Raw genomic sequence first — 22,068 nt, forward strand, 5'->3', positions numbered from 1 at the left:
CCTCCCTTTACCATACCTACAGAAACCCCCTAAACCATATCTCCTAGCTCCCTGTCCAGACGCTTCTTGAACACTGCCCGTGATGGAGACTCCACCACCTCCCTGGGCAGCCATTCCAGTGCTTGACCACTCTCTGAGAAAAAAAGTTCCTTCGTATGTCCAGTATAAACCTCTTCTGATACAACTTGTGGCCATTGAAAATAATTATGTGAAAGGAGAGAATATATCACTTATAAGCACACTGAATTACTAGGAAAATGGCACTGTGATTTTCAAAAAGGAGAGAGAAGGAGCACAAAGGACAGATTCACATGAAGATATTTGAATCGTAAACTTCTGGGAATGACCAGGATGAAACTCCACTCTGTTAACTTACTTTGAGTAAAACATCAAAGGTTAAAGCAAAGCACTGAAACAAAACACTAATTATAAATGAATATTTATTACTCACTTCTATTAGCACGCCTGATGAAATATTTGACTAAACTGCCAATCTCTTGCATCCTTTTTTGTTTGGAAGTCTGGGTTGAAGCAGATGCATTTGGTTTTGTCAGTCTGAGGTTTTCCATTTCCTTCTGGAAATATTTCTTCAGGACACTTCAAAACAAAAACAAAAAAACAAAGAGATACGAATCAATGATCTGGAAACTTATGACTCAAGTAACATGGGCCAAAGTTTTAAGCTAGAAGATCAGTGCTTAACATCTTCATAGAATCACTGAGGTTGGAAAAGACCTTCATTCACCTACCACCACTATTTCCCACTAAACCATGTCCCTTAGTACAACATTTCCATGCTTCTTGAACACCTCCAGGGATGGTGACTCCTCCACCTCCCCGGGGCAGCCCATTCCAGCACCTGACCACTCCTATGGAGAAGAAATTTTTCCTAATATCCAACCTTAACACCACAATTCTAATTCTTAAAATCTAAAACCAACTGCAATATCCAACAATCTAAGCAGGACGGAAAGAGCTGTTAGTTTGTAAGATAACCCAGCAGCAACTTGAAGAGAAAACAAACTTCCCTATAAAATATGCACGACATTAAACAAAAATATACGTAACTAGAAAAGGTGCAATACAAAGGCTTTTTATTTATGATGTAACATTATACCACAGAATAATGAGTACTCTTCATTGTTTGTCCCTTCAAATCCTATTTCTGAATCATTTAAAACTAACATACAGCATGATGAATAAACAAACATTTTCACTGGTTTTATCACTGGTAATTTCTGGCCCGCTCTTTGTATTCAGTTTAAAGTCCACTTCTGTGTTCCTTTCACATTTCTAATATGCTATTGGCTATCTCAAAAGCAACACATACAACATATCAAACATTTTTCCACCATATTTTCAGTACAGCTATGAAACCAGAATTATTTATGCGCTGTCCAATTAAAACACAATGGAAAGTCATCCAAACACCAGCCTATGAAAACTAATACAAACAATTCATTTTCCTAAGAAAAGCGAGCATCTAGTTAACTACCAACTTTCTTAGCATTTAGGACTACTGTACCTTCTGTGCGCACTAAATACTTCACAGAGCCATTTAATGAATTTTCAGCTGTTTTAAATTTTGTTCCTTTAGAAGCTGATACAAGTTGTTTCTTGTTCAGAAACTGAGAAGTCTGAAAGCATTTGAATAAACATATGTATTAAGTCTAATAAACAAACTGGTGATGTACCAGAGAACTGTAGCCACTCACAAACTAAAAGAGCTGCACTTTCCTTCAGGCGAGAAAGAAAACTACCTGAACACAGCATCCCAGTTGAGTTGGTTTCCTCTCCTAGAATCGGAATTCCGATCCAGCTGGAGAACTGTTTCAGGATCACGGATGAGTCGCTTGAAATTTTCAATTTCATTCTGAAAAGGTGTATCAAGGAAAAAGAAAGTTATTAATGATTCCCCTCCTTAGCTTAGACACGCATAGCAGAAGAAAAATCATTACCCTTCGTTCTGTAGCTCTCTCATTTTCAAGGCGACGACAGCACATAAGCAGATCGTGCAACGCAAGACTCATGGTTCACTTTAACAACCGTACCTGCAAAGGGAAGAAAAGGGTAAGACAGAAACCATTTAATTTAATATAGAGCCAATTCTCTCCGGGCCAGTCTTACAGGTCACAAGACTGAAGGTGAGAATCTGATGTTGTGAACAGTTAATTTCAACAAAAAAAAAAGTCCTCTGATTTCCCTTCTTTCTACAGAGCAGAGGGTTAACCAGATAATATTAAGTGAAGTACCGATGGCAATTGGATTAGAATGACACAGAGACAATCAAACAGCACTGCTTTTCAGCAGCTAGTTGTTACCAAAAGTATTCTTAAGGTGATGCTGCTGAGAGATGATAGCACCACGAAAACTCACCCTCTTCCCTTCTAACATCCTTTATTTCCCTGGGAATGCACAAGCATTCTAGCTCTCTTGGACTCCCCACACCAAAGGATGCCTGAGTACCAATCACATGAGGAAACAACTTTTTCTTTCTATGACTACTTAAAGCATGCACCATCTCTTTTAAAAGAGATGGAATTTGCTCGAATTTGCATTCCTGCTTTCCAGAAAATGATGCCGATACAGATCATGAAATGGAACTGCATACAGTTTCCACACCCCTTTTAGTGTGTTCTTCTCAGTCTCTCAGTGTGTTCTTCTCCTTGTCTGTATGCATATTCAAGACCACAGATGGTCTTGTTGGCCTTGTTAAACCTCATTAGGTTCTCATGGACTCACTTTTCAAACTCATGCAAGTCCTCTGGACGGCATCTCTTCCTTCATTTGTGCCAACTGTATCACTCAGCGTGGCATCATCAGCACACTGCTGAGGGTGCCTTCCATCCAGTCATCTCAGTCACTGATAAAGATGTTAAAGGGTACCAGTCCCAAGCCACCAAGCATGACCAGCCTCCACCTGGACACAGAGCCATTGACCACAACTCTCTGGCTGTGTCCATCCAACTCTATCCAGCCCTCACAGAATCACAGAATGACCCGGGTTGGAAGGGACCTCAAGGATTATGTAGTTCCAACCCCCTGCCTGGCAGGGCCACCAAACATACACCTTTACTAGATCAGGTTGCCCAGGGCCCCGTCCAACCTGGTCTCGAACACCCACCAAACACCACGGCGAGATGTAACCACGACCGCCGTCCCGTCCCCCAAGGGCTCCACCGAACCCCACCCCACGCGCGGCCCCTCACCTCGGGCCGGGGGTTGAGGGCCGGGCCGCCCTCAGGGCGCGGCGGGATCCCCTCGGGGGTAACGTCCGCCCCGGGCTCCGCCGGGCAGCGCCGGGAGCGGCTCGCAGCGCCCGCGGGCGGACCTGGAAGCGGATACGAGGCCCGGTCGGGTTCCGGCGGAAGGGGCCGGGCGAGGAGCTGCTCGGCGGAGTTTCCGCGCCTTCCATCGGTGTCGGGGTGGTCGCCGTGCCCCGCTGTCTGCCTGCCCGCTGCCTGCCCGCCTCGCCGCTATGCTGCTGCCGTCCGACGTGGCCCGGCTGGTGCTGGGTGAGTGAGGGAGGGAGGGGAGCGGGAGGGGCAGCTCGGGTGCGGAGCCCTTGGCCGTACCCCGAGTCCTCGGCCGCTCCCGGCCTGAGCTGGGGCTGTCACTGCGCTGCCCCCGAGCTCGGGGCGGCCTCGGGCAGGCGGGCGGGTAACACACAGTGCGGTGAGGCGACAGAGCCGGCCCGAAATACCAGATGATGGTGGGTGAAGGTTTGCTGCTCCTCTTCCCTCCCCGTGTGTGCGAGGCCGGTCTGAGAGCTCAGCTTTCGTATAAAGGGTGTTTTCAGCACTGAGGCGGCAGAGCTGTTTAAACGACCGTGTTGTTTGGTTGATGCCAAAGATGAGAGCAAACAAGGTGAGAGCCACGTTTTATTTGAGGGCAGTGGGGCACCAGCACAGCTGCCCAGATGGATGTGGTTGTCCCATCCCTGAGGTGCTCAGGGTCAGTTTGGATGGGGCCCTGGGCAGCCATTTAGTTTAAATTCCACCTGAAATGTGTATTGCTGCTGCCTTGAGAACTGAGGCCAGTAAGGATGCGTTGCTTCTTTCTATTCTGGCAAAGCAACGGAAGGTTTCAAGAAACTCCATGCATTTTGAAAGGAGATCTGAAACAACCCAGGAAAGATGAAGATTCCTCCCTGAGCTTTGCCATAACAAGTTGGTTGAGTTACACATTCCTGGGCAGACAGCATCTGTCAGGCTTACAGATGCTCTCACAGTAGAAAATCTTGTCTATATCTCATGTATGAGGGATGGTCCATCCCAGCTCGGGTTGGCTGTGGCACAACACGTGCATCATGTGTGCACTGAGCTGAGCAGCTCAAGGTGTGGAGCGGGTGTTCCCTGCAGTGAGCTCTGCTCCCTGTTAGGGATTCCTCCTCCATGAGGCATCGCTGAGCTGTGAGCTGGTAAACAGGCTGACAGCGCGGTGCTTCCAGCTGATGATTTGTTTTCTCTGGCTTTCTGTTGTGAAGGTTAATGAGGTTGGAGTTGATAATCAAAGCTAACATAAGATGAGCTCACCCAGAGGAAAACGTGTAACAAAATATATCTTTTTCTAAAGAATGTGAGAATCAATGGATGCTGTGAGTTACGTGTTTACACTTCTTAAGTAGAGCAAAACAAAGAATCATTCCTAGTTCACAAGGAACTCTGCATTTTGAGCTTTAATTTAATTTTGGCAGTGTTAAAGATTGCGTAACATTACATAATTATTAAGTGCATGCACGAGCAGGTAAGTTCCATTACCCAAAGAACATTGATTCAGCCATTTCTGAAGATTGGGAGGCCTTACTTTGCAGGAAATTGATGTACCTGGAGGTTCGCAAGTGTTCAGTCATCCCTTGTGGTGATGTAGCAGTAGATTCAGGAAGCATCATAACTTTTCATGTGTCTACATGATTTGGATGGGGAGAACAGCCAACAGATCAAAGCCCCATCTGGCAATGCCTTGCCCTCAATCCTGGCCGACTGTGGATGGGAATAATACTGACATATAATTATATTTTCCCAAAACACACTTTTAGCTTTTAGCAAGTTAATGGTTTGAGTGTTTTCTAGCAAAATGTGGGCAATGAATGAACTTGGGTGGCCCTTTCATTTCCACAGTAACACCACCACTGTTTGTCAGGTAAGCCAGCTCCTGCATTATGATTGCACCCACGGTGGTTATCACACAGATCACAGAATCACAGAATGACCCGGGTTGGAAGGGACCTCAAGGATCATGTAGTTCCAACCCCCCTGCCTGGCAGGGCCACCAAACATACACCTTTACTAGATCATGTTGCCCAGGGCCCCGTCCAACCTGGTCTTGAACACCTCCAAGGACGGGGCATCCACATCCTCCCTGGGCAGCCTGTTCCAGGGCCTAACCACTCTCCTAGTGAAGAACTTCCCCCTAACATCCAACCTAAATCTTCCCTCCTTCAACTTGGATCCATTTCCCCTAGTCCTGCTATTATCAGCCCTTTTGAAGAGTTTACTCCCCTCCTGGGTGTAGGTTCCCTTCAAAACTTCCCAGACTTCAAAACGTGCTCATTGTTTGGAAACCAGAGTGAGCTTTCTGTGTCTGGAATGTGGAATCCTTTCTGGATGTGTTTGGATCTGCTAGAAGTTGTTTGTCTACATGCAGACTTCAAGTCAGCATTTTTCTGTAGGCATCATTGACCCGAGGCAATCCATTTGCGGGTTCTATGTAAATCTGTATGCTAATGGATATATATCCTGCATTGTATAATTAGGTTTGTATTTTAATGCTTCTTGAAAATATTTCATGTTCAGTTCTGTTCCAGACAAGAAAGGAAAGGCATTTTCCTTTGTGGCTCTTTGCTCTCAGCTCCTTCATTCATATTGAGCTCTTTTTATCTCTTAGTGTTAGAGCAGTTGACAATCAAAGCAGGACTTGAGATGAAAGCAGACTGAGGATTGTAGTTTTGGAAAAGTAGATTTTTTTGGTGTCCTGTTCTGGTAACTTATGAGTCCTGGGGTGTATGCAGTGTGCAAATGGTACCTCGTGCATCTGTTCCAAATGAAAGCCTTGAGTTGTTTGTTACCACAGTGGAGTATCAGTCATGTTTGGTGTTGTTTCTGGTTTTAAAGGAGTATTTTGCAAGATGTGTGTTCTTTTAAACTAACTCTGCATCCTCATCCAACATAGAAATCCTTAGCAAGTGGCTCACCATGGTACACAGCTGTTTGTGTAAATGCTTTGATATCTATTAAGGAGAAGAAATGTGTGAAATATAATGGTTTTATCTGATTTGTTGCAGGCTATTTACAACAAGAAAAGCTTCTGGCTACCTGCCGTGAATTTATTTTAGAAAGCTCCGACTTGAAGGAATACGCAGAGCACTGTACGGAGGATGGGTTCATTCCAGCCTGCTTGCTGGTGAGTTTGTGTGTGCTGAACGGTAAGGTGAATTGTGTTCTGCCAATGGAAGAGAGTATTTAGGTTTTCCAGTGTAACAATTGCTTCTGAAATTATGTTTAAGATGACGAGTTTGATCATTTGCTTTATTTTCTGTATCCAGCGGGTTTAGCAGTGATTTGGTTTGTAATTTTTAATCATGTTCAGCAAACTGAATTCAGCCAGCCTTCCAGCTCTGAGGATTGGATTGATTTATGGAATGGTGCTGTAAGGGTCTCATTGATCTCAGGGCTGCTCTTGTTTGTTGAAGATGGCTTGCTTATTCCAGACATAGCTTCCAGTAATGTGCCATTTCATGTAAACACTGATGTAACTAAGGAGCCTCTGCTTTGTCTGGCAGCACCATTTGCTGACCAGCGCTGTGTTTTCATTCAGCCTCCTCTTTGCACAGTATCACCTGCTTTGTCCCAGGTGAAATGTGGCCCTTTGCAGGGGATGCAAGTAGAGCATGTAGCTCCGGGTGTGGATCTGTATGTGCAGCTAAAGCATAACCAGATACTTGGTGTTTTTAACATGTTCAAGATGAGACTTTTAATACAGTATGCAATTTAGGTGTTACTTTCTTTTAACCTTATAATGGTTATGTGTGCATCTTTGTCCAGTTTTCTGTTTCCTTTTCTTAGTATATCAGTTTTTACGTGGTCTGGGATCTTATCCCCAATATTCAAATGTGTAGATTTTTCTTTTTCTGGGACCCAAGGTCTTGATGAACCTATTGAAAAGGACTGATGATCCTATTTCATTTACAAATGCTTTGTCACCTCTGCTGTGATGGGGGGAACTGAGAACAAAGCTCTGGCCAGCAAGATGTAGGGAAAAAAGGAAAGTAGAGATTATTCAGATTCTTACTTCTTTTTTTAATTTAATTTTATATTTTTTTATTGGAAAGTGTTGATATGGCACCTAAGGAGAAAGTTTCACTCGTTGTCAGAATGCTTGGAATAAAAGGCTGTATTTTTCATGCGCTGTAGAGTTCTTGCTAGCAGACAAGAAGATGCAGCAAATGATGGTGATAACTTGAAAATCTGAATTCTCTTTGTTTCACAGGAAGTAACAGAATAAGTAAATATGGTATGGAGGTGAATTGCATGTGGGTATTATTAATTGTACTTGAGGCAGAAGTTCGTTTCACGGTGGCATCTCAATGCATGTTGTGATCCTATATGGTAACTCGTTAATCTCTTAGAACTGTTCATCGTCTTTTTCTTGTGTCTTGATTCCATAGCACCAAATGGAAGTTGAGGATGTGCAGGTCTGACTGCAGATCATTCACTTCACATTTTGTGCTTGTTGTGGCATTTTGTTACATCAGTTGCTCTCTACATGGTTTGAGACAGCTCAGCACCAACAGCTGAGAGTCAGCAAATCTTCTGAGGAGCTGCTTAAATGTGATGTGATACAGCACGTGAAGAGTAAGTTATTAGAGAAGGTTCTAAAATCAGTGTATTTTTCTTTTTTTTTTCCAGTCCCTGTGTGGAAAAAACTTGACAACTATTCTTAACGAATACGTAGCCATGAAAACAAAAGGTAAAGCTTCAGAGCAAAACTCTTCTAAAATCTTTCTTATTTCTCTGTGGTGAATTTCCTTGAGGGAGAGGAAATTTCTCCACCTGCACTTGGATTTAGAGCAACTTTCCGTCTGTGCTGGCAGATTTCCCCATTATGCAGACAGCTGTGAATTGGAACATTGTTTTGTGAGCAAATTGTCTTTGGAGTTTCCAATCCAGGTGTTCTGACTTCATGTTTGAGTGAAGCACAAAATAAACTGTGCAGAACGTGTAGGGTTGTGTTTGTTAAGTTGTCCTATTTCCTGTGAGGTAAAGAACCAAGAAGAATCCTTTGGTATGAAATGTTTCTTGTCTGGCTTTTAGAACTGATTAAAATGAAGTCTGAATAAGTTAATATTTTATATGAATAGGAAAAAGAGAGCTAGAACTTTCTTTGTTCATAATTTAAAAGCAGTTACTGAGCTTCTGCATGTTGGCTAGTCTTAACATTTTTTATGTATGTTCACAATCAGATTATAGTAGTATTTAGATCCAAGACTTGTAGTTTAAGAAATGTCACACTTGGATTACTTTTAAAAATATTGGTCTTTTCATGCTGTTTAATGGGAATGGTAGCTTAGGCAGAAACATTCTGCCTTCATTGCAGTTTGACCTTGGTACCTTAAAAACAGTATGAATGATTCTGCTTGCTTCCTTTCATTTATACTTGAATGTTCTGGACTTCAAGTAGCAAATGTTTTTACTTGTTTGTGCAACAAAACAAAGCCTGACTTACAGAGGGCCATATGCCATGTCACAAATCTTCACCTATCTTCAAAATGATCCAAGTGGTTTGGGAGCATAAGTCCCACTTTCAGAACCGAAGAAGTTAGTTTAGATTAGGTTGTGTTTGCCAAACCATATGCAGGTTCCATTGAGAAATATCATCTTGAATGTGTTTCCCTCAGTTTCACTTTGGCTTACAAAACTAAGAAGTGCTTCCATGATGAGTGTGTATTCATATCAAATGAAGTTCTTTAAATTAGGAATTGGGACTCTAATTAGCAGAATACTGAGAAGACAACTAGATACCTACAGTTAAGCGATGCTTGAATCATCCCATAATAACTAGTTTGACTGTGATTTTACTTCTTCTCTATGTGTTACCTGTTGTCGGCACTTAAAATGCATTTCTTATTTTGTTATGGTTTGCTTTAGAAACAACAAACGAAGTTCCAGCAATGATGTCATCTCTGTGGAAAAAATTAGACTATACGCTTTCTCAGATAAGGTAATGCAGTTTTGCAATCAAAAAAAGTAAACTGTGCCGTAAGATTGAGACCCTACATTGGGTCTCTTTATTTTATGAGAATGGTTTTGCTGTCTATTGGCTCTGAAAGATGGTGAAAGAGGGAGGTATGGGAGAGCTGATAGTTACGCAGAAATTTCAATATAATGCCCTCCTTGTCTGCTGTTATGGTTTTATATGTGGCCTTCCAGTCATAAGGCAACATATTATGAGTCGTATAGAATCTGAAACCATTGTGGTTACTCGATCAAAAACCTAATGTGTTCTTCATCTGAAGAATCCGTGGCCATTGTTTAAAAGCGTAAAAACAAAAATCAATACATAGAAGCTTTCTGAAGAAGCGCTTGACTGTGAGCAGACTGATATTAACTGTACGATGCCATCACGATGCATAGTTGAGTGTTTCCAGTGTGCTCCATTCATTTATGTCACCTGCTTTATTTTCTAGGAGCATGCAGGGCTCCACGGGTTTTTCTGCTAATCAGAGGAGTAAGTATCTGAACTGTTTGTGTGGGGTCAGTCAAACATTTATGTTCTAATGATCTGTTTTGGTGCAAAACAAAGGAATGCTGCAGCAAGCAGTAACTCAGCCTTACTCTTAAAATATTGCCATCTCTCTACTGCAGTAGTTTTTAGTGCATGACTGCTGTCTTCAGTACAGCCTGTGGATTACTGTGGTGGTCAGGAGGCCAAAAAGAAGGGCTGAGCTTTTTGCAAGTGGCTAAAAGCATCAACATAACATTTTCTTATCTGCTGAATTTTTTTTATTTTTTTCACTTTTATGCCACTCAAAAGTCTGAAAATTGCTGTTTGAATCCTGAAGCTATTGATTTAATTTGTGGTTCTCAGAGGAACTGAAAATGTAACCGGTTTTATTATGGTGTGTTTCCAATGGATGCTAATTGTAAAAATTATTTTCATATGAACGTATATTGAAGCAAAATATAAATATATTGCCCTTGATAACAAAAAAAAAAAAAGACTCATTCTGTCAAGAATTGTTTCTTTCATTGCAAAAAACTGCTGAGAGAGCTTTTAAGGGCAAAGTTATTTAACTCTGAGAATGCATTTTTTACTTTGTAGCACTATTGAGTAACCTGTATGAGAAAAGAACGTGAAATAGAAATAAGAATTATTTTTGGATCTGAGATTCACTTGGTTGGATGGTATCCTGTTGTTTGAATTTGCCAGGTTTGGTCTGATAAAGAAACACAACAAACAGCCTTGTCTTAGCTATTCCAGCTACGATCAGCTATGAGTTACATTTTATGTAGTGAAATGTCCTTTTGGTATGATTTGTTCCTGAAATTGTTTAAGCAGTGGTATGAAAATGGTTACAGTGTCAATGTAAGTTGTCTGTATTTGAATTCTTTTGGTTCAAGCCTGTAATGCAGAAGGCAAAAGATGAGTGATGTGTACTTGTTGAGTTTCTTAAACTAGTTGTTGAAGCACAGAAAAGTTCCAGTGAAGCATCTGTAATTAGGATTAAAATTACTATATTCAAAGACTGCTTCTTGAAAGTCAACCTCTTTTTTAAGACCATTTATCACATATTTTCATCTTGTCTTTGTTATCTCTAGCACGTACAAGAAGTGGAATTGTAGAAATGAAACGACAGAGAATGCTTCAGCAATCAGCTCCTCCAAATTCAGGACTGTTATCTGTAGCCCCTCAGCCAGGACCACAGTATCCCTCTTCTACTGTATCTCCTCAAGTTATCCACAAGCCAGCAATAAACCAGAGTATATCACAGGCAAGACTTAATACGTTGTTTGTTCACCAGCCACAAGCCCAAGAAAACAAGATCAGCAGTAAGTGACACTTGTATTTTTTTCTTTAACACATTTATTTCTGTGAAAAGTCTGGATATAGGTGAATATTTTTCTAGAATTGGGGCAGATTGTCTGCCACTGAAAAAGTTTTAGAGCATTCCAAGCTCTCCATAACAATTTAGGTGATTTTTCCTTTCCTTTCCGGAGTGCCCGGAAGAGAAATGGCTCTTGCATCACTGCTTGATAACATGGGTTCAGAGATTAGAAGTGCATCAATTTGTTATTTAATTATCAGTAATCACACTCCCAAGACACTTGTTGAAGCAGAGAAGATACAATTTTTATCAGAGTGTATTTAAAAGGAGTGCTTCTCATTGCCATGGTAATACCAAACTGTTTTTGATGAATCCCATTGAGTTGATTGGAACGTAATAAACAATGTGAAGATTTTTATACTGTCTTAAGAATGTCACCGGACAAAACATTTACATTACTGTCTCTTTCTGACTTTATAAAGCAGGAGATTTCATACACATTCAAGTTCCAGCATCACAAGAACGAAAGCTTCACTCAAACTTACTTTCTCCAGGAAGGAGAAAAAGGTGACCACCTCTTCTCGTAAAGATTTTGTAATGCTGTAATCCTTAGTGTAAATGAAATGTGGTTTGCTGTTTATTCACAGTTTGTGTATATTTCTATCTTGTATGAAGTCAGACATGATGTATATGTACGAGATAATGAAGCAACTGTAAGGAATTTGTTGCATTTCCAATGTGTGGTTGATTTTATGTTGACTAAAATCTTTCATTTGTGAAGAAGGAAAGAAAAGATTTGATTTAGTAAACATGACAAATTGTCCGTAATGTTTCAGTGAATCTCAGAAGAGGAAAAGTGTGGCAACATCTGGACCTCCTGCAGCAAGTAGAAGTACTCAAGATCCTGATGAAGTAATAGTAGAAAAAGAAAGCGAGCCACTTGAAGAGTTTATTGATGGTAACTTCCCAGTGAGTATATAATTATGGAAGGTATTTACATTTAAGAACCAAATTCAGACTGGAGAACTACATTTTTGTGTTGCTTGTTGTAGGAATTACATAAATTAACTTTGGAAGTTAAATGTATTGTTTTATATTTGAACTTGCTCTATGTGTTGAGCTTGGGAGTATTCAGGCATTTTTTTTGTTGTTATTGTTTGTTTTTCTCTTGATCTATTGACTTTATTGGCAATAATAAAAAATAAAAAGCTGACTGCTTTAAAACTCTACTTTCTAGCAATTGATTATTGAAAATGCCAGAGAAAAGATCCTGAGCAACAAATCTCTTCAGGAAAAGCTAGCTGAGAACATTAACAAAATCCTGGGCAGGTAATAGAAGGAACCTCTACATCTCATCTGCATGCTTATTTGATTTATTTTTGAGTTCTGAACAAATAACTGTTCTGTTCCAGTGATGGCAGCGTCACTCAGGCACCTAAACAGACAGAAAGTGGTCCAACAGAACAAGAGACTTCAATTGATGAAATCCTTGGACTTCAGGTGGGTCTGGATTGCCCTTCTTACATTTGTGAAGACCAACTATATCAGAATGATTGGTAATGGAGACTGTGCTGAACCTGTGCCTACCTTTAATCTGGCATTGTCCTCCTCACCTCTTTCTTCTTCCCTTTCTCCTTTCTCCTCTATGTGAAAGACAACTAAGCACATCTGATGGATAACTTCTGCCCAAGGAACAGTCCCACAACTTCCCTTTATAATCATCATCTCTTACCTAGTTGTATGGTGGTGAGCTGGTTCAAGGTCTGAACCAATAGGCTACTGATCTTTTGCTGGAGTTAAATTTTAGCCAGTTTAACACTGAATTCATTCCTAGTGCCTGCGTAGGGCAGTGGAAGCACTCAGCAGGACTGCAAGGCAGGGAAGTGGGACTGCTTCTGGCATATCAGAGAGTTATAGAGGACTTAGAAGATCTCTTGGAGGTCTACATTTGTCTTCATGTTTATGTGCTGAACAGAAGTAATGGAACTGAAAACAAGATGGAAACAATTCTTATCATTTTTCACTGAGCCTCGAAGGCGGTTGTCTAACAGTTCTGCATGTCTTTTCTTAGGGTGAAATTCATATGTCGGAAGAGGCCATACAGGACATTCTGGAACAGACAGAATCAGATCCAGCTTTTCAGGCGCTCTTTGACTTGTTTGATTATGGTAGGGTATATTATTTTGAATTGTACCGTTGTTACAAAGCATCATTAATTTTTTTCAGATGTCCCCTGAGGAAGCAAAGAAAGTTCAGCAGAACTCTTTTGCATGAGACTATTGACTGTATGGCATCTGTGTCCTGTAACTTGGAAATTAGATTCTGGCAGACATGACTGTAAAATACAGAGGTTTCATTTGGCTGAAACTTCAGACTCTTCTGGTATAAGGGATGATAGTTCATGTCTGTTTTTCAGCTCTTTTGTGTTATTTTTCTGTTTGATCAGCAATATCCGTGTGTAAAATACTTTTCTTTACTACTGCTGGATTTATAATGAGTACAGAGTTTTTGATGTGTTTAAGTTAGCATTTCTTGAATTTGAAACTTACATGCTTCATTTAAAATGCATTAACCACATTTGTATTTAAAATAATATATTTAGTCATTCATCATACTCTCATTTTGAAAACAGGGAAGAACAAGGTAAACAAGAATTTGCCTGCTGGTATTTCTGGTCAGAGTGGGGTAGAAAACACAATCCTGGTGGATGCAGATAACCTGGAAACACTTGAAAGTTCTTTGGGAACAGAAGAAACCAGTACGTGTAGGTTTGGTTGTTTTTTATTGTCTGTTGTTATTTGTTATGGGGTTTTTTTCCCTCTACAATTCCTCCTAATCTATTCATTTTTCATGATGAAAGTATTTCCAGACAGTTAAATTGTACATCTCAGAACCTTAAACTTTTTGGTGTTAATACACCATCTGATGCTTACGTTGTATTATCATATGCATGCACTTAGTGTGGAAGAAAGTTTCCGGCTGTTCAGTTTTTGCAAGTTATGCTTGTTAAGCTCCTGCAAGAAAGCGGAATATCTGCAAGACTTTTCTCATTCAGAACAGAGATTCTATGCGGTTTTCACAGTAGAGTACATAAAGCTAATATCTAACCTTCCTACTCTTTTCTGTCTATTCTGTAATGTGTCAGTTAATTGGTCCCCCAGATATCCTCAGTCTGGACAAAAGGTTTGTCTGCCCCATTTATAACAACTGTCACTCAGTAGCAGGTATTGAAAAAAAGCCGAGCAGTCTTTATCCTGAAATGTTCTATGAGCCACTGACTTCTTATGTGAATAATTATTACTTATGCTGAGACTGAATTACCAGGCTTTCCAGTCTGTGTAATCTAACTGTATGTTTCACATACTCTCCACACAACTAGTGTCATTCCTGCTTCGTTTTATGTGGATCAGCTTTCCATTGAAGTAATTAGTTAATTCTAAAGCCCTGTAAAATTATCATCCTTCGTAATAATTGTGGAGCCAATTTACTCTCTGTTTTACAGGTGATAATTCTAGAGAAGTGCTGTCCTGTAAAGGTTTTCAGTTGGAAGAAACATCATGCGCCTTGAAGAACCCCATTATTGATGGTGATATGGCAAAGAAAAATGCAACCGATGAACAATTGCATGGAAATTGTAGGCTAAGGAAGGAGGCTGACGTACTTAAAACCATTACCCATGAACATATCGGCGAGCTGGAAATTGCTTTTGACTCTGTGCCTGTTCTGACTGAACCTAACAAGAGGCAGATTTCTGATAGCGAACGTCATGAGCACTGTCAAGATTCTTATGGTAAAAAAGACTCGTCCACGCTGGTACCTGGAAGTGAAAAATGCATGGAAATTGAAAAAAATACACCAAGTCATAGTGCTCATAATAGTCCTAATTTGGAATATGTTCATTCTGGTAGTCCACAGATTCCTTTGGTTTCATTGGAAGAGGGTTGTAGAGCTAGTGAGAGCAGAACCCGGCCTGCAGGTAAATGTCACTTTTCACCACACACATCGATACCTGAAAAAGCACTCACTAAAAACCCTTCTGATGGAAGTCCTACTCACAGCGTGGTGCTGAGGAAAAATAATTCATCAATTTCTAGCCCATCAGCGGATTCAGGAAAAGAACAGGCTGTAACAAATGAGACAGCTCCGTTACTTAATATTTCACAGGAGAATTTGAGCCACTGTACTAACCAACAAGAACAGAGTGTGCAGTCAGACTGTGCTGCAAAATCCACAGTGAATATGTTGGATATTGACAAAACAGAGTTACAGCTTGAAGCCGCTGGTACTTGTAAAAAAACACAGTCAGATGAACAGCACATGCTCGATAACCCTAAGAAAGATTTTAACCTCCCTTCGGGGCTGTCGAACTCAGAGGGAGCGCAAGTGGAAATGCAAGAAACTTCATCTTCTGCAAAAGCAGATCGTGATAAGATATATTTCTCCTCTGGTGATGATGCGTGTACAGGAATTTCTGTAGTATCCACTGAAAATAACCTTACTACATCTGAAATGTGCCACTCTCCTCTCCCAGAAACAGCTTCCTCAACAGATGAATTGAGTACCGAAGCCAAAAGCACAGGCGGCGTATCATCTAGCAGTCAACCAATGGATGCTGATCCTTCTAACATCATGTCCCTCAAGATCATCATCAGCGATGATCCGTTCATTTCATCAGACACGGAGTTAAACAATGCTGTTTCCAGCATCACAGGAGAAAATTTGCCAACAATAATATTGTCTTCTCCAGCTAAATCCCCAAGCAAAACTGCAGGCCTGTCCAAATGTCTGACTTCAGAAGACACAGAGAAAAGCATGGAGACAGCTTTGGCAGAGCAGAATCTCCTTGTGCTCAGACCTAAGGATCCTGTTGTCACAGCAGTTAACACTCAAAATGAGGACTGCACTGTTTTTTCAGTTGCAAGTACAAATAATCTTTCCAAGGAAGGAGGATTTATTCAGTTGATGCCGGCAACAAGCACAGCTTTTGGCAATACAAACAACCTGTATATAGCTACCTGTGTGACTGATCCAGCTGCCTTGGGCACGACTGTAACTCCATCCAACTTGGTTGTATTGCCTGGCAGCTCTATGCCTCTTGCGGCCCAAGCACCAGCAGTCCAGCAACTACGAACTCCTCCTAGAACCAGCAGTACGTTTGCAGGAAACCAGGCTGTCTCCCCAAGCTTCCCACAAGGTAATTTCACTGTTTCAAAAATGATGTTGTGCTTCATTCTTTCGTAAAAGTAAACTGAGTCTTTAAACATTGCTCTTCCTGCCCCTTGAAACTCGAATCTTGGGAGTGCGTTAATTACTGCTAAAAGTAATAGCATAAATAGTAATAAAAAGTATAGGACCAGAGGGAATGGTTTCAAACTATGGCAGGGGAGATTCAAGCTGGACATTAGGAAGTATTACTTCTCAGAAAGGGTGGTCAGGCACTGGAATGGGCTGCACAGGGAGGTGGTGGAGTCACCGACCCTGGGGGTGTTCAAGGAAAGACTGGATGTTGTGTTGAGGGACATGGTTTAGTGGGAGCTATTGGTAATAGGTGAGTGGTTGGACTGGATGATCTTTCAGGTCTTTTCCAACCCTGGTTATTCTATGATTCTATGAAAATTAAATAGAAACCATGGAGAGTTCTTGACTGCTATGCAAAGTTCCATGTGATTGAGCATAAGCAAAACGTATTTACTCTAAGCATCAAAAAGAACTATTTTATGTTCATATTTCTGCCTTTGATAAGGTCCTTTAATTCAAAGTTCAAGACTTAGGATAGCTACATTAGGCTCTTCATTTAATTTTGAACCATTTCTCAAAAAAGGAGAAGTGTTTAATTACAGAAGCCTATCAAAAATAGTCGTAACACTTGCTTTCTAGTTGAAATGTATGATAAGGAACATGAAGATTTTCAAAAACACAGAGATTTTCTTGCCTGAGGTTTGACCATACACAATTCTAAGAAATTCTGTCTTGAAGCTTTTGTTTTCGCTTTCACATGTACGTAGGTCGCTCTGAAAGTAATGCCTCTATTTATTTCCGTGGAAACTACAACGGATTCTACACTTGGTAGAGCAAATTTTCAGCTACAAAGCACTATTTTCAGTGTAATCACTGCCATTTCAGTGTAATCACTGCCATTAGCTCTGTGCTTTTGCCAGCAATGAATAAGAGCCTGCATGCTGCACTTGAAACAGTCTGCTCCAGCAGATGTGGCCAACTGTTTCACTGCTGCTATGACTATGGGCCATATTGGTGCTAGGAAAACATTGCTGCCCACACGGTCAGCTTTTCACTTTGCTCACAGCCACAGCAGGTGTTGATGGATTTCCATTGGTGACATATTTTCCACATGAAGCAGTTCAGTGGCACACCTTTGATCCATATGCACTCCCATGTCAGATGCCATTGTGTCAAAGTGGCCTTCTCTGCCATCTGTCACACAGCAACAAAATGAGATGGAATATTGGTGGGAAGGATCAGTCTCTACTACAGTCCCGCTAACATCTGCCTCTGACATCATAAAATAGGAGGCATTACTTATGGAGCGACCCTTTTATTTTTATTTCTATACAGTCGTAACACTGTGGTCTGTTTTTAGGTTCTGCCATTATAATCACATCTCCAGTGCAGCCTGTTTTGCAAGGAATGGTGGGAATGATTCCTCTCTCAGTAGTAGGACAAAATGGGAATTCCTTCTCAGCGCCCGCCCGCCAGGTAGCCCGTCACAAATCAGTCTGTCTCTTTTCAAAGCTGAAGCTCAAGTGATAAGATTTCTTTTGCTAGACTTCTAAACTGTAACTGAATATTTTGATTCTTACAAGGTTTTGCATATGCCTGTGACTAATCCAGTGTGCAACAGAAATGTCCCAAAACTTCCCATCCCACCCAAATCACAGAAGATTCCTGGAGCAAGAAACAAGACCAATACAGGTATTCACTTAGCATTCTGGAGGAGGGCAGAATATAAGTGAAGGTTCTGAAGACATATCAGTTCAGAGTAATACATGTTTATAAATAGGATTGTAATTATTCGTGTGTGTATATATACATATATATAATTGCTAATTGTGAGATAACGTACTCCAAATAGTAGTGGTAGCCCAGCAATGCTTTATCTCTTGTTCTAGGAAAACCGGTACTGAGCGTATCTGAAACTTCAAACCAAGTAAATGCTCGAACACAAAGGTAAGAAGCACCAGGCATCTGAAGCTGCTTGCCTTCTCCTGCTATGAATTTCTTGGTGTAGCATTGCCCAGGAGGAAGGCAGCTTTTTGAACAATGGCATAAGTAGGATCCCCCATCTCTTTTCCCAGGTTGAAGAATGGCAGTCTCCCTAATAGCTCTTTGTACAGGCTTCATTTCTTACCTTTATGTCGTCCCTTCTTGCCTCTTAACTTCCCGCAGTCATTATTCCCTTTTCTCAGTATTTTTTGTGTTGCTTACATTTATTTACAGATTGAAGAGAGCTTTAACAAGTTGAGGAGGCCAAAATGAGATGATATCATTTTGATAATTGACTTTTCTGTTAATTTTATCTCCAGACAGCTGAGGTGAACTGGTGCAGTAACAACAAGTATGTTGCTGAAGTATTTTCACCTCTTTTTCAGGAGTGGAAATTCAGACAAGCTTATCACTGCAGAGCTAGGAAGGAAAGCGGAGGAGAACTTGCCTGCTGCACCAACAGAGAACACAAGCTCAAATGCGAGACAAGGTGAAAGTCACAGGAGAGTGCTTTGCTTTGATAATATCCTACCCGCTGCAGGTGGAAACACACAAGCACAGACTGCTAAGAGTTTGCCCCAAAAAGAAAGAAATGAGAACTCTTCGTTTGCTGTTGATTCAGCACCATCCTCCGCCAAAGGACAGGCTGCAAAGCGAGACAAAGATAAAACATTGCCTAGAATTCTCTGCAAGCCAGAAATTGCCAGCAACAGAAGCACAGCTGTGAAGGAGCCTCAGCCTGAGCGGAAGGTGGTAACAGCAGGGCTTCCCTCAGATCCCTTCCACAAGGCTACAGCAAATAAAGAAAACGAATTGCGAAGAGATAGTGATGAAAAACAGAAGAACCAGGACACTGCCAAACTGTCCAATGGCCAGCAGAGCGTCAGCTTATGGAATGAGAAGACAGTTGCTTCGGTGCAAGAACTGAACAAGAAGCAAGGCTCGCTGTCAAATGCAAACAGCAAATCTTCACCGCCTGTTTCTCTGTCTTCAAAAGAGCCAAAGCGAGAAGCAGCTAAAGTTTCCAACCAAGGCCTTTGCCTGTCGAGTCCATTCACCAAGCAGTGTGTGGAAATGTTGCAGGACATTCAGTGGCACAGCCCTAGTAGTAAAACAGTAGAAAATGGCGAATTGCCAGTACCCCGTACCCCGTCCGGAGTTGGAGACAGGCATACAGATGATACCGCAGACAGTGTACGGACCCCAACCTGCCGGCGCTTCAACGAGGACAGTGCAACCCCGAGAATCATGGTCCCTCCTGCCACACCAGACCTGCCCGCCTGCAGCCCTGCCAGCGAAACTGGGAGTGAGAACAGCGTCAGTATGGCTGCCCACACGCTGATGATCCTATCGCGGGCTGCTATTGCGAGGACTAGCACTGCAACTCCTCTGAAGGACAACACCCAGCAGTTCAGGTCTTTAAGGAGCACAGTAAAGAAAAGGAAACTGGAGGACTTGAATGAGGGCGAGAGAAATTCTCGTTCCACAAATAGAAAAGAGCTCCAAAGCTCTCCAACGCCGTCAAAAAAGAAGAAAATAAAGGTAAGTACAGGCACTATTAAAACTGTGAATGTATTTGACATGTATAATGTTTGTAAAGGTTCAGAGGCATTAGTCCAAATCATAGAATAATAGAATTACCCAGGTTGGAAAAGACCTTGAAGATCATTAAGTCCAACGCAGCCTAACCGGTACCCTAACTCTAAAAACCCTCTGCAAAATCATATCCCTGAGCACCACATCCAAACGGCTCTTAAACACATCCAGGGATGGCAATTCAACCACCTCCCTGGGGAATGCTTCCAGAATGCTTTGGTACCTCCGCTTTCTCAGTATCTCACACGTGTTCTTTTCTTCTCCTACAGAAAAAGAAGCTCCCAAATTCTTTTCCAGCGGGAATGGATGTGGACAAGTTCTTGTTATCTCTGCATTATGATGAATGAAATACGGTGAACTGTGACAGTATAGAGCTAGCTATCGTTATGCTGAGGTTTTGCATGAGAAATTAGTTCTGAAGGGTGAGTTGCACTTTCAGTGCACTGAAGTTTCACTTTATAGCAAAATCATGCTGTTTCTGAAGCAGGTTGCTAAGTGTAAATATTGAGTTGGTATATGTTTATTTTTGAGAAAGCACTTGCGTAATTATAGAGCCATTTACTTTGCAAAGTTGTAAATTTGTACAAATGTAATGTTAAGGAGTTGTACGTTTCCCGTTACACCACGTTGTCTGTGCTCTGCTGCATTCTCTGTTACCCGTCAGAACTGCTTTGTCCCTTCGTACAGACATTGTGCATTGGAAGGCGACGTTTGTAGTTCCCTGTTCTGAGCCTCGGGTTGTTAACCTGCCTTGCTGAGTCCCACAGGAGTTTCACCTTTGGCTCTGTCTGGTTTGGACTCCAAGCCTGTTCTCCTGGAACCGTCAGACCTGTGTTGTAAGGCTTGGAGGGAGCGAACAGAAATACCTGGTAACTAAACAGAAGGAAAAAAAGAAACCCACCCCAAAGCATTTCTGATCTTTTGAAGGTTTTACCAACCAGGCCCTGAGACAGAGGGACTTCAATCTGTGTAGGCCTCATGTGTTTACAGCATTTCTTACACAGGGTGTCTTCTGAATGCAAAATTACTTCCAGTACGAATACTTACACTGTAGCCACAGCTGGACAAGGATTTCAAGTGCTCTACAGCAGGAGTAAATTCTTTCATCCATCATTTGTTGAGAAAGCATCTGTTAGTATTACTTATCCTGACCAGACGTAGTAAGATTTGCACCGATCTTTGTGTTTAACATAGAACTTGCTGTAGTTACACAAACTCTTCAGGAGAAGAGCAGCTCAACCTGCAATTGATGTACTGATATTAGCATGGGACAAAATGAGCACCCTAATCTTTGCTCTAATACCATAGAACGCTCTCTTCTGGTGTCCTCCTTTGTTCTCAAGTTGTTGAGGTCTTGAACAATGCGAGTTTTCTTTAAGAGAGCTGTACAGCAACAGGGCAATGTTTCAGATAGTATACAAGGATTCCTAAGGAACCAATATTATGCAGTAGATGTTTATATTAAACCCATCCAATAACTAAATACTGCATAGCATTTACAGCTTGAATAAATATTTTTGTTTTAATAACGAATGTGTCCTGTTTAATGTTTTATTTGTCAGCCGAGGAGTTTGGTGGACATCGTATAGATACGTTATGGTGGTGTAGATCTGTCACTTTTGAAGTCAGAAATGAGTATTTGCATTAATTCGTAGAATGGAATCATAGAACGGCCTGGGTTGAAAAGGAGCACAATGGTTTCAACCCCCTGCTACATGCAGGATCGCCAGCCATCAGACCAGGCTGCCCAAAGTCACATCCAGCCTGGCCCTGAATGCCTCCAGGGATGGGGGCACAGTATTTGTACCCCTTCCTTAGTGGAAGTAAGGTTAAAGGCAGTCATCTGGGAAACATACGGTGAGGTAAGAAAGCAGCTGTTCTCTATCACACTAAGAAATGGGGGAGTGTTTTTCTTCTGCAGCCAGTGAGTAGAACAGATGGGTGCAATAGCCCATTTTTGGCCTCTGGCATAAAGTGTCGAAGAAACTGCATCTCACAGAAGCCTTGAACAGGATTCACTCTGCAGGAAGGTATTTTCCTATTTCCCCATACTTGCAAAATAAATGCTTAACTTAGTTTCCCTGAAGACATAACTGCGAGCTTTTGAGTACAGCCAGCCACAGGGCAGTGTTACTGAAGGAGGGAACTGTGCTTGCACAATTCTAGTCCTGAACCTGCCTCCGTTCAGAGGAGTAGTGACAGAAGCG

At 41.5% G+C, this 22,068-nt stretch overlaps 2 protein-coding genes across 13 annotated transcripts in view; one reads left to right on the forward strand and one right to left on the reverse strand.

The window, feature by feature from the left end:
• ATM (ATM serine/threonine kinase) overlaps window positions 1-3,348 on the reverse strand; it is a 50,961-nt gene extending 47,613 nt beyond the window's left edge. For 8 of the 9 annotated variants that reach the window (XR_014942214.1, XR_014942218.1, XR_014942215.1 and 5 more), the window contains exons 1-4: window positions 3,210-3,348; window positions 1,959-2,051; window positions 1,761-1,873; window positions 452-597 (exon numbers count right to left, since the gene is read on the reverse strand). Coding sequence is in view for 3 of the 9 variants with exons in the window: in XM_085536423.1 (XP_085392549.1) it covers window positions 452-597; window positions 1,761-1,873; window positions 1,959-2,030 (331 nt within the window). In the remaining 6 variants the exon portion in view is untranslated. Of the gene's footprint in view, window positions 1-451; window positions 598-1,760; window positions 1,874-1,958; window positions 2,052-3,124 lie in introns of all 9 variants that reach the window. The other variant, XM_085536424.1, reaches the window with a different exon arrangement.
• A 22-nt stretch (window positions 3,349-3,370) lies between these two features.
• NPAT (nuclear protein, coactivator of histone transcription) lies at window positions 3,371-21,390 on the forward strand. 4 transcript variants are annotated; one of them, XM_085536427.1, is made up of 18 exons: window positions 3,371-3,515; window positions 6,284-6,402; window positions 7,908-7,968; window positions 9,147-9,219; window positions 9,686-9,726; window positions 10,818-11,048; window positions 11,527-11,611; window positions 11,881-12,013; window positions 12,282-12,373; window positions 12,457-12,544; window positions 13,116-13,212; window positions 13,677-13,808; window positions 14,547-16,238; window positions 17,643-17,758; window positions 17,866-17,974; window positions 18,172-18,229; window positions 18,652-19,807; window positions 20,131-21,390. In XM_085536427.1, exons 1-18 carry the CDS (start codon window positions 3,479-3,481, stop codon window positions 20,206-20,208), a joined length of 4,398 nt encoding a protein of 1,465 aa, XP_085392553.1. In that variant the 5' UTR covers window positions 3,371-3,478; the 3' UTR covers window positions 20,209-21,390. The 4 variants fall into 4 exon arrangements, with proteins under 4 accessions (XP_085392553.1, XP_085392555.1, XP_085392554.1 ...); XM_085536429.1 differs by having other exon boundaries at window positions 13,677-13,802; XM_085536428.1 differs by having other exon boundaries at window positions 11,530-11,611.
• The last annotated feature ends 678 nt before the right edge of the window (window positions 21,391-22,068 follow it).

This window comes from Coturnix japonica, chromosome 1 (assembly GCF_054131305.1).
Source record: "Coturnix japonica strain WE chromosome 1, WE-NBRP24, whole genome shotgun sequence".
In the NCBI taxonomy this organism is placed as follows: domain Eukaryota; kingdom Metazoa; phylum Chordata; class Aves; order Galliformes; family Phasianidae; genus Coturnix; species Coturnix japonica.

Excerpts from the sequence above, each read along its gene's own strand:
- NPAT (XM_085536427.1), top strand. The coding sequence starts at position 3,479 with ATGCTGCTGCCGTCCGACGTGGCCCGGCTGGTGCTGG. Across the intron at positions 9,220-9,685 it reads TATACGCTTTCTCAGATAAG|GAGCATGCAGGGCTCCACGG; the intron begins GTAATGCAGTTT and ends TTTATTTTCTAG. Across the intron at positions 12,545-13,115 it reads ATGAAATCCTTGGACTTCAG|GGTGAAATTCATATGTCGGA; the intron begins GTGGGTCTGGAT and ends GTCTTTTCTTAG.